The sequence below is a fragment of the Sinocyclocheilus rhinocerous genome, unplaced genomic scaffold, assembly GCF_001515625.1.
Source record: "Sinocyclocheilus rhinocerous isolate Xijiao unplaced genomic scaffold, SAMN03320098_v1.1 scaffold792, whole genome shotgun sequence".
NCBI lineage: Eukaryota > Metazoa > Chordata > Actinopteri > Cypriniformes > Cyprinidae > Sinocyclocheilus > Sinocyclocheilus rhinocerous.
The window spans coordinates 1,210,015-1,222,354 of NW_015626872.1; the positions used below are offsets into that span (position 1 = coordinate 1,210,015).

The 12,340-nt window shown below is 36.9% G+C and overlaps 1 protein-coding gene across 13 annotated transcripts in view; it reads right to left on the reverse strand.

Annotated features, from left to right (window-relative positions):
* Positions 1–778: 778 nt before the first annotated feature.
* The window catches only part of spag9b (sperm associated antigen 9b), a 57,410-nt gene continuing 45,848 nt past the window's right edge, over positions 779–12,340 (reverse strand). For all 13 annotated transcript variants that reach the window (XM_016527295.1, XM_016527290.1, XM_016527284.1 and 10 more), the window contains 15 exons: positions 12,027–12,156; positions 11,782–11,865; positions 11,528–11,701; positions 9,596–9,767; positions 9,314–9,514; positions 6,352–6,535; positions 6,138–6,260; positions 5,417–5,497; positions 5,251–5,318; positions 4,971–5,119; positions 4,091–4,262; positions 3,903–4,016; positions 3,634–3,813; positions 2,164–2,289; positions 779–2,085 (listed from right to left, as the gene is read on the reverse strand). In XM_016527295.1, the coding sequence (XP_016382781.1) occupies positions 1,967–2,085; positions 2,164–2,289; positions 3,634–3,813; positions 3,903–4,016; positions 4,091–4,262; positions 4,971–5,119; positions 5,251–5,318; positions 5,417–5,497; positions 6,138–6,260; positions 6,352–6,535; positions 9,314–9,514; positions 9,596–9,767; positions 11,528–11,701; positions 11,782–11,865; positions 12,027–12,156 (2,077 nt within the window). In that variant the 3' untranslated portion in view covers positions 779–1,966. The remainder of the gene's footprint in view (positions 2,086–2,163; positions 2,290–3,633; positions 3,814–3,902; positions 4,017–4,090; positions 4,263–4,970; positions 5,120–5,250; positions 5,319–5,416; positions 5,498–6,137; positions 6,261–6,351; positions 6,536–9,313; positions 9,515–9,595; positions 9,768–11,527; positions 11,702–11,781; positions 11,866–12,026; positions 12,157–12,340) is intronic.

The following is a 12,340-nucleotide window of genomic DNA, read 5'->3' on the forward strand; positions in this document are numbered from 1 at the left end:
ACATTAAAATAACATGATAAGAAATAGCAGTTTGCAATATCAAGCAGTGTAAGGAGCTATTTTGTACTGCTAAAAATAACTGGAAGCGAATGGGAGTCTCACACACTGACGTTACAAATGGTTAAATGTTTAAAATAAGGTGGATAAAGTCAGTTCTCCTCAAAGGTGTCCAGCAGAGGAACCAAACGTGCAGAGATTCAGATTCACGATCAATATGATCCACCAACGTTTTACAACCAGGACGTTTTTCATTTTAAACAATATATCTGTTGTTTTATTATTTGGAACAAATTTCTTCATTGTTTGTATCACTCCTTTTGTCTGTGTTCCAGACAGACTGTCATTAGAGGTGCTGATCTTTTGAAGGTTACATTGTTACACTTGGTGAACGAACAATTTGAATAATTCAATAAACTGACTCATCCAAAACGGATTTAAAACTGCTTTGGCTTCATTTCTGGAGCAAAAATTGTAAATGTACAATGTAAAAATGTACAGTAATTACTACTAACATTTTTAAGCACCCAAATACATTTGTGGGTGTTGTGCAGTGTGTTATGGGCCATCAGATTCAATGAACAAACAATTTAATATAAAAATTTGCTTTGTTTTATTATGTTTTTTTTATTTTATTATTTTACTTCTCAGTAAGGGACAAACTTTGTACATTTAATCATTTGAAAAAATGCTAAATAATTGTTTTTAAATGTAAATAATCTTGTATATTGCATGTAGTAATAATAATAATTAATAATAATCATAATAAAAACACACCAAGTTCCCCAAAAGTGTCAGTTTAATAGATTAATAAAAAGTATAAGGCTAAGATGAGCTTGGAGGAGATATTGAAGGGACGACAGTCTAAGAGAGGATACTGGGTGACGCTGATGTCCGCTCCATTCTTACAGACAGGAAGTGCCCAAACATGGAGGATTATGGGACGGTGAACTCTTCCGGTCCACAAAATGCTGGCATAACACACTCATCTAAACACAACACACACACACACCCCCGCTGTTCTTTAAAAATAGTGCATAGCTCAGTGAAAGTACATTTCTGTAGTCTGTTATTAAGATTGATCTGCCCACAACCAATCAACCTGATTTACATGATCAAAAAAACTCAAATCCAAGCAGTCTACATTTCATTTACATATCTGTATTTCGTATATATATTTATATTCAATGTACAAAGTTACATTCTGAACTGCAAAGGCTCGTTCATAGAAATAAATACTGCAATGGCTAGTTTGCGATAGGAAGTTGTTTCTGCTCTCCTGCAAACGAAGCAGCTCAGCACGAACGCAAGCACAACAGCAGTGCAGCATCAGCAGGACGCCTGCCGTCACACATTAGAGTCTAAAAGACGTGTACAAAAGTGTCATAAAAATAAGCATTTGTCTCTGCACCTTTATCTACACACTACTTTCTGCGAAAACCGCTCTAGTGTTAAAAAGACGGCGAACGAGCAAAACGTGACGTGGATCTGCGTGACGGGGGAGTGATAAAATAGTTTGTCTAGAGTCCATCAATGAGGCTATTAAATCAATTTCTCTATCCTTTGGTAACCGTGCGACATTCATATGAAAATATTGCATTTGCGCTCACAGTATCTGGATGATTTAAGGATTGAGAAAGCAATTCTTCAGCGAAAACAAACACAAAAGCTCTTCTAGGCACGATGTAGTGCATTGTGCATCGGCCCGTTGTGCTCTCGCCCAAAAAAACTGGACTGAATCGCCCATTATTTGCCATCCTAACTGCGTGAAGGAACCGTTGTATTGCCAAAGATGATGTGCGAAGGTCTTCGGAAAACTTAGCGAAAGCACAAACAGTATGAATACTTCATTCTTCGTCGATAATCGTGATTTGCATGATAGAAATTCTATAAGCCAGTGCTTGAAAGGTCTTAAATAAAGCAGAAGGGAGTGAAAAAGAGGTCCAAACAAAGTGCGTCTGGAGCGACGTCACTCCTCGCCGGTCATGACCTGCCACACGATGAGGTGACTGCGCTCGGCTTTGGCCAGGAAGGGCTGCAGGTTCAGAGTGGGTTCGCCGATGTTTTCTGTGTCTCCTCCTTCATCTCCTGTGATAGGAAGAGAGGAGTGTGTGAGTGATCAGGCGTTTCAAACGGGACCGCAGCACCGGGAGGCATCTGACTCACCCATCCTGAAGTCGATGTAACCCTCTCCTCCACTCACGACCAGCACTGACTTCACCAGCTCTGGTGAGTCGGAGGACTTGTCAGCAGCCGCCTCGACCCCTGTCCCTGCAGATGGAATCACCTGCCCTGCAAAATGGAAAAACATCATGGGTGTTTAATGGGGGTCACGATTCTCAGTTTTGAATCTTTTTTTTTTTTTAGTAAATTTTTTTTAAATAAATGCCGCCTTGATGAGCATAATAATCTTCTTTAAAAACATCTTTAAAATTTTACTGATCCCACACTTTTGAATGGTAGTGTACATACGTACATACATACATATGTACGTGCAATAATAGAAAAATAAAGGAATAAATGACAAATAAAATTCATTTTTAATTAAATTTAGTCCCAAATTAATTTTTGTATTACTTTCTCACTTTATTCATTATTTTCTTTATTTTTAACTGTATTTTTATTCTTTCATTAATTTTTTTATATATATATTTATTTTTTTATTCCCACATGTACTAAATCTAATGAATTAATAAATTATTAAATTGTTAAAGTTTTATGAATACAATTAATTTGACATTTTTAACAGGTAAAACAGAATCCAATAAATAAATAAATAATCATAATAAAACTGGGAAAAAAATATTAAATGGAAAAAAAAAAAAAATTCTTAGGGCCAGATTTACTAAACAGGGCAAATTAGCGTTAGAGCACCATTCAATAAAAGCGCCGATGGGAGGGGAAAATTCTGTGTGTGATTTACTGACAATGCACACATTAAAGAACACAGACGCAGCCAGATCATTTCCATAATGACCAGCGCAATCTACCAAGAGCAGCGCAAATTACCGCCTGCTTTAAGACATGCTTTTCTGGGTGTTAAATAATGGCGCAATACAAGTAATTAGGACGAGCGCAAATGTTTGCAATCGATTCATTTTAATACTCTCCTCCCATAAATTTTGCGTCTGAAAGGGAAACTCCTACAAATGTATATTCAATTATGTCAGGCACAAAAATAACTGTGTTCATGCCTTTTCAGCGCTATTTCTTCACTGCGCGTCTTTAGTAAATCCTGACAGTACTATTTTAACGCCAAAAGACGGTTTGCGTTGGCACAAGCTGTTAGTAAATCTGGCCCATAGGGCCCTAAAAATTAAATGTTTGTTAAACTTGTTAAAATGGCTGTTAAACTGTATGTTTCATAATTTCCATTAATTAAACATGCTTTTTAGTTGTAATTTAGAAATGTAATTTAACCATTAAAACGGAATCCTAAACAGACACCGTCTAGCTTTTTAATTATTCCTCTCTATTGTACTAGGTGTTTGTTAATTACATTTTTTTTTTTTGGTATACTAACAATTTTAAAAAGCTGTTTAAAAAATAAAGCATAAAAATAACACCTGGAAAATATTAACTTGGTAAAAAATAAAACATAGTTCATAGTTCTGTACTCATGATCAACTGTTGTACCTGGGACTGCGGTGAAGAACTTGACGGCGTCTCTGTGTCCGTGGAAGCACAGCTGGGCGTGAGCCATGGAGCAGAAGGGCACAAACGTGCCTGTCGTGACTTTATCTCCGCTCTCATCACCGTAGACATGGATTGCACCGCCTGGACGATTTGACCCCGCCGCCGCTGCGTCTTTACTTTCTGTTGTGGGAATAAAAAATGACATTACTCTCATGACACAGAATTACATTACCACCGATGACATGATTGGAAGCACACGGCTGACGCACTCTCTGACAGAGGGATGGAGATGATGACACCGTTTCCGGTTCCTACCCACAGGCGGTTGCAGGAGACCATCAGAGCGGTGATCCTCACGAAAGAGAAGCCCAGCTTACCGGTGCCTGTGACACACACAGCATCAGTCATCTGAACGGCACTGCAGGACTCTCGAATGCTTTGATAAAACAGCACTCACCCAGCATCTTGCTGACGTACGGCTCGATGTCAACATCCTGCAGGTGCTGGTATGTGTGTGCATGGAAGAGTCTGAGGGTCGAGTCCAGACGAATGGACACCCAGATGCCATCTCCATCCCAAGCCAGCTGCCTCACCTGACTCTCCTTACGAGGATGAGCGTCGAACGATTTCTGTACATGAGGAACAGCACAGTAAACCAATAAGGAATTGAGTTACACTGATTTTATTACATGTGAGGGGGATTCATGAGCAGGAATCTGATTAGAATCTGAAGAGAAGCAGTATATCACGTCATTGAATGAAAATAAATGTTTAAGTAATAATTTGACCAAAAAAATAAAATAAAAATGTAAACTGAAAAATTCAACAGCATCTTGAAAAATAAAATGTTTCAATAATAATGCTAAACATGGGCCGCTGCTGAAAAGGTTTGGGTTGGTAAGAAATTTGTTTTTTTTTCATTTTTAATATTACACTTTCACTATTCAACTTTTAATATTAATTGAATTCATTTGGAGATTGAGTCCATATAGAAAAACAACAAATAAGTATTAAATACTTCTTGTTTTATTTTTATTTTTTTATTAAATAAAATAAATAATATATATATATATATATTGAGAATTGAGAGATGTACAAATATGCATTCTTTAAAAGCCTGTTGTGTCCTATTTGATAAATGCACTTTTTTTCTAAGAATGACACAATCAAATTTAAGTTGCTTCATCTAGTAAATGCTCATCTTGAAATATAACTATAACATGTGTTGTTTATTTTATATATATATATAAAAAAAAACAATTTTGAACAGTAGTGTATCTGAGATATATGTTAGATGCATGCTTGTTACCTCACAAAATGTCACAGAAAAGTCATACCTCGATCTTCATGGCTTTGGGTTGCACCACAAAGATCTTGTTCCTGTATCCACACCAGACCTTATCATGCACTACAGTCATACAGCGGATGGAGTGATGCGGACGGCCCAGATCTAACAGGTGGTAGTTGGTCAAATCCCACTGGCCATCTGTAACACAAATATCCTTCATTAAAAGAGCATTTATTCTGGTCTGGTGTCGTGTGCATTACATATGTAGTATGGGTGAATGTAATTAACATCTTTAAGGTACTACATTCGTTTTTAGAAATAAGTCTTACCAACACCTCTGTGGAAGATTGCAAGCGTGCCATCAGCCAAAGCTACCAGAACACGTCCTTTCACATGACTTCACAGAAGAAAAGAAAGAGTAATGAGCAGCTGCTGCTGAAGAAAGCGCTGTAGTTTATTTATGTAAATGTATCCAGATGATGAGAGTTTCCTTACACAATCCCCAGGACGGAATCCTTTAACTTGATGGAGTGAATACACTTCCTCCACTGCGCCACAGATGAGTGCACGTATACACTGCAACAGAGTACACTCAATACATCTCCATTCTTAATCAGTGCATTACCATGACCTTTCCAATTGTTTGTAATTAATGGAAAAGGTTTTTACAAATCATTTTGATTTTGCTTGATTCGCTAATGAATCATTCAGACCAATTTGTGAAGCAAATGAACTGACTTAACCTACAGCACTACAGCTTGAGAGCAAGTTTTGCTTACTTACGGGACATCTAACTGATTAAATGGAATTAAAATGAGGAAAATGCATATTTAAAAAAAAAATCCATGATGTTTAAGATATGATAAAGGAAGCATTTCTCATTACAAGTTGGTTGAAGACGGTTGACATGTTTCCCAAATGAACATTAAAGTGACAGAGATGGAGTTCACGTGGAGCAGCAGTTACTGTGAACTGAGCTTCTCCGAGATGTTAAAAATGCTGCAAACGCTGCTGACATGTAAGAATAAAGTGTTGCACTTCACTCTGAAACATGCAGCGCATATATTTATTTAAATAGCAGTCTTCGTGCACTAACCTATATCGCAATTTTGGTTTTATTTCGATTAATCGTGCAGCCCTAGTGGGAACCCTGTTTATTTTCCACACTTGCAAGTGATTGGTAGAAACACCAAGGGCGAGTTTGCCGGAAACTCACCAGCCGTTCTGAGCCCCGAGCCACATTGTAGGCAGAACGCTGCTCATCTTGCTGGCTTCCTCTCTCATGAGATCCTGCTCCTCGGGCATCGAGCTGACGCCGTCCTTCACCAGATCACACTCCCTACAGAGCCAAGACGTTACAAAGACATCTCAGTACACCTCAATACAGCTACACTGTAATAACAGACTGAGAGACGTGAAGTGCCACACACCTCTGGGTGTAGCTGGACGGTGTGTCTCTGCTGTTCTGCACGCCGAGCGGGTCGGTGAACACGTGTTCGGTGTAGATCCCGGGCTGGTTCTCATCTGCAGGCGTGTTGCTGTTGCTCTCTGTGGCCTCCAGAGCTTCTTCTGCTGCCGTTACCCCATCCTGCTGCCGCTGCCCCAAAACCTCATCTGCAGAGAGACGTAACGTTACATTCATTTCTATAGTGCTCTATACAATACAGAACGTTTCAACGCAGCTTTACATAAACTCTTTCCTTTCCATTGACGGAATTTCCCGGCTTTCTGTGTTTTCACTGGTGTATGGTAGGAGGCGCTATTACGCATCTGAAAGTGTATTGAACGTCTGGATCAAAACACGGCGAAGACGAAGCAGAAACAAGCAATCGCGTATGTAAGCAGATGCATTATGTAAAATAACATGATCATCAAGCATTAAACAGCGTTACTGAATGAAATGTCAATCCAGGAAATGGTATAGGACCGTGCAAGCTTTGGATGTGTTGATAGAAGTGATCTACTGTGTCTTTTACAAAAACAGGATTTTCTCAGCTTTTTGTTAAAATTTTGCTTAATAAAAAAAACGACTGCATGAAGCTAGAAACATTTTTTTTTAAGCAGAGGCTGAGTTCTTTGTTTTGACATATTGCATGTTCAGATATTCATGTAACAAATCATGCAATATTCTGGGGGCCATAATTAAACTTGTGCAAAAGATCAAAAATGCTTGTGGTGGCTGGCAGCTTAAAAAAAAAAACATTGGCGGAGAAAGAGTTAATAAACAGGAAAATAACAGTGTTAATGTAAAATTAATCAATTATGAAACAACTTCAATTTCAGCTGTAAAGCAGCTCTAGTGTCATTATTTAGATCAGTTCAGTTTAATAGTGTCAATGCTGCAAAGTTAATTAATTATGAAACAATTTCAAAAAGTGGCTCTACAGAAGACAAGTGTCATTATTTAGCTCAATTGAGTTTAAGTTCTGTGTTCTCATCTGGTGTATCAGTACATTCAGATCAATGATATTTTCTAAATATTAATCATCTTTTAAGCCTCAAACTTAAGTAAGGTAATACAAGGTGTAAGGTGTTGTTCCAGCCAGTTTTAAACATGCAGTTGTGCAACCTCTGCTGAAAAAAACCTCAGCTTGACCCAGTAATGTGCTGTAACTATCGGCCAATTTCTAAGTTGCCTTTTATCAGCAAGCTTTTGGAGAAAGTAGTGTTTTCACAACTTCAGTGTTTTTTGGATTATTGTTTGATTACGTGTTTTAGATACGTTTCAATCTGGTTTTAGATCATTACACAGTACTGAGTCAGCTCTATTGAGAGTTACAATTGACATGCTGCTTTCTCTGATTTCAGGTGCTTGTGTTGTGCTGGTATTGTTGGACCTGGAGCATTTGACACCATTGACCATAACATTCTTCTTGATCGACTTGAATGTATGGTAGGTATTCGAGGCACTGCATTAAAGTGGTTTGCCTTGTATCTCGAGAACAAGACTTTTTCTGTAAATTTTGGAAAGTTTTCCTCATCCTCTGCACATGTCTTGTGTGAAGTGCCCCAGGGATCCATTTTGGGACCTTTACTGTTTTCCCTTTATATGCTTCCCTTTGCCCACATTTTTCAAAATACAGTATTTCATATCATTGTTATGCGGATGATTCTCAGTTTTATCTACTAGTAAGGCTTGATTCTGCTGTTTCATTTGATGTATTATTGAAATGTGTACATGATATTAAGACATGGATGTCTAATAATTTCCTGCAGTTAAATGAGGATAAAACTGAGGTTTTAATATCAGGTTGCCCTGCACACTCGTCTCCTGCATTGGAAGCTCAGTTAGGTCCACTTTCAACTAATGTACGAACCTTGGAGTGATTTTTGACCTTTGCAAAGTTGAAGCATCTTCTTTCAAGGAAGGATATGGAAGTTGTGATTCATGCACTTGTTACATCTCGATTGGATTATTGTAACTCCCTTTATTCTGGTCTTCCTCAATCTTCATTGTCACGATTGCAAGCTGTTCAAAATGCTGCGGCTTGTTTATAAGGCATTGTCTGGTTGTGCAACAAGTTATATCTCTGAACTTCTTGTGTCATATTGTCCTGCAAGGGCACTTAGATCTTCGAGTCACTTGCTTCTAACTGTGCCACGGTGTCGGTACAAATCAAAGGGTGATCGGGCTTTTTCTGTGGTTGGCCCCAAGCTTTGGAATGGTCTCCCCTATCATGTGAGATCTGCTCCTTCTTTGGACATTTTTAAGTCTAGACTTAAATCTTAAGTCTAGACTCAAATCTTATTTTTACTCTTTAGCCTTTGTATGCATGTAGTTGTTGTTTTTATTAGTAGATTTGTTGTACTTTGTACTTTGGATCAATTTATATTGCGTTTAAATGTGCTTTATAAATAAATGTTGTTGTTGTAATACAAGAAATAATAAAGTAAAACAAGGGTCTTCAAGTCAACATGAAAACAGTTTGCAACTCAGTTTACATTAACTCATTAATTCTGATCTAATTCCAAGTGAAATGGGATATTCAAACAAGAAAAAAGTTAGAACATAAAAAAAAACATTTATCGACTGAATCCAAATTTACTTGCAATGCCAGTCAAAAAGCCAAGTTGTTTTAGAGACTGCATATTTATTAACACTATGCACTGTTCTGCATACATTCATGTTGTGGGTAACATGACTTTTTTTTTTTTTTTGTAAAAATGTTCATGTCTTTTGTATGCGTTAAGGAATTATTTGTTAATTCATTTTTGTGAAGTGCTATTTTTTGTGTGTGTGTGTGAGACTGGCAAATGCAAGAGTGTTGGAAGAATAAGCCAGTGTTTCATTATGTTAAAGGGAAAGTTTCTATGGAGAAAAATGGAGTAAATAAAACATGCATTAATGATATTTTTTGCCTGTTAGTGTTATTGTGACGGATGCTGTGTTACCAGTGTCTGAGGACTCTATGGAGTTGGTGCAGACGGTTTGAGGGATCGCCACAGGTCCTTCTGCAGAGCAGCCCATGACAGTGATGCCTTCCAGACCTCCGTCAAAACCCGTGGAGCTGTTTGCTGCCGTACAGCTGACTTTAGAAGCCTCACCGTCTGCGCTCAGCTCCTCTCCTGCGGGATAGTCCGTCTCATGAGCGCCTGACAAACACACACAGAGAACTGGCTCAAACCAAAAGCACTTGTGGAGGTTATAAATAAGGTCTCATTGCATTGTCTGACCAGGTACGCTGGCGATGCACAGCACGTGAGAGTTGCAGAATAAAAAGGTCTCCAGGATGTTTCCGGGCTGGTTAGCGTCGATGACTATGACTTTAGAGGTGGAGTGTGTAGTGGTGCAGATCCACACCAGGCTGGAGAGCTCATCCTGATGCCGCAGCTCCTTCTCCTGCTCCTGATCACACACACAATAACACAACATTAAAGACTGTACGGCAAGACACCACAGGTGAACAGAGTACACGTTAGACATCACCATACTTCCCCATCTGATTAAATCACAGTACATTAAGACAGCTGTTTTGTATTACAAGTTTTCTGAAATGTTATGTTGAAATATGCAAATGAAGCGTAACATGACTATTTTCCCAATGTTCAGATTTCTGTTCTTTAATTTTTTTTATTGGCATATTTGCATATATATTTCCAGAAAAGAAATGTAAACATCGGATAAATTCAAAATTCTTGTTTTATTCTGGTGATGAATTTTTTATACAGGGGATTTTTTTAAAAATGTTTGCATATACATTTCTAGAACAGAAATGTAAGCATTGGAAAAAATATGAATTAAATATGCAATAATTTGCTTAATTTATATTATGAAAATAGTTTTGCATATAAAGTATTATCTAATTAAATATGTAAAAAATTTAAGTATTGTAATTTTACTGTTGTTCGGTAAAATAAAATAAAAAAGCAAGTTTAAATGTTTGCATATACATTTCTAGAACAGAAATGTAAACATTGGAAAAAATATGAATTAAATATGCAATAATTTGCTTAATTTATATTATGAAAATAGTTTTGCATATAAAGTATTATCTAATTAAATATGTAAAAAATTTAAGTATTGTAATTTTACTGTTGTTCGGTAAAATAAAATAAAAAAGCAAGACAATAATAAGGATAATAATTGCAACAGCTCTATTAATACATTTATTTTAACATCCACACAGTGTTCAAATTGGGATCTGTAATATGTTCTAATATTTTAAAAGAATTCTCTTCCGCTAAGCAAGGCTGCATTTATTTGTACAGTAAAAAAAATACATGCCTGATTTAAGAAGGGGGTCTCAAAAATGGCCAAAAATATTATTTTACTAACTTATTAATTTTAAGTTAAATTGTGCTTTGTTGGAATGTCTGCTAGAAAGTAAAAAAAAAGTTAATTGTTAAGTAAATATTATTAAATTGTTTTGTTATTGATTTTTTTTACAGTAAAAAGCAAATTTTGTCTTTAATTTATGCAATGGTGAAAAAAATTGGCGAAAAACCGTGTTAGGTATTCAGCCTTTGGCCCAGTGTTTCATTTTGTTCGGCTTCAGCCAAGAATTTTCATTTCAGTGCATCCCTAGCATAAACATTTCCAGAACAGAAATATGAACACTTGAAAAATATAAATACCCATTACTTTTTTTTTTAATTAATTTATTTTTTTACATTTGTTTATTTGCATATGGGATATAATAGAATTATAGGTTTTTCCAGATGGAATTTTGGATTTCTCTTTTTATCACTTTATCATAAATCAGAATATACTGTCAACAGACAGAAACAGAACCATGTTTTTATGGATAAAAGGAGTCGGGTAAACGATATATGAACAAACCCCTCTGTAAAACCCTTGAGATATGCATATGTATATGCATATATAATACAGATAAATCTTTAAAGTTTAGTGTATGTAAGTGATGCTAAAGTGGAGTAAAAAAGATATGGATGGGAATTTAAATCTACAAATGCAAATAGATGAAGTGCAATAAAATAAACACTTAAATTTGTATTTTTCTACTAGTCTGAAAGAAGACATGTTATGGAAGCAAAATCTCAAAATTGACCAGTGCATGAAAAAACAAAACAAAAAAACAATGGTTTTGCATGCATTTCCTTCATCATGACATATAAATTTTGTACGTGATTTTTGGGGCTCCTGACCTTGAGCTCCTGCTCCAGTCGCTCCAGGCTGCTCTGTGATCCTCTCTTCTTCCTGGGGCTGATGGGGCCGCTCTCTCCTCCAGACACATCTTTATAAAACACACTCGCTCCCACGATGGAGCCTCCGTCTCGTGTTTTTCCACCTGAGAGATTGACTCCTGCAGCGCACCACAGCTACACACACAAACACACAACAAACACCATCAAACTACAACACTCACTGAGCTCAGGACTCAATCTGAGAACAGTCTCACCTTCATGGAAGCATCTTTCTCATCTAACGGTCGGAGGTAGACGGGCACTGGCAAGTTTTTGTCTCCTTGTCCACCATTTGCAACCTTTGAAAACAGCATAACGATAAATAAAATACTTTTAGAAACCCATTAGATATTAAAAAACAAACTTTTTGTAATATATTAATAGGCAACTTTTCATTGTGATCTCTGCTTTCTCATAATATGCATGGTACAAGTCTCTGTTACACAGCGTCAGACGTTACCTTGTATTTTGGAGGTAAACTCCATCCGTACGCCTGCATCCGGCTGTCCTCTTTCTGCACGTGAGCCTTCACCTGCCTGTACTGAGCTCTCTTCTGCTCTCTACGCGAAACTACGCTCTCTACCTCAGCCCTACAGGACATGGACAAACACACAGAAAGTTAACACTACAGACAACAGAAACTGATCAGCTCAAGGACAAAAAAAGAAGAGAAACCTATTTTACCTCATTCAATTAGACTATTTGATGATAATAATAATAATATAATAATAATGATATTATATATATATATATATATATATATATATAAATAAA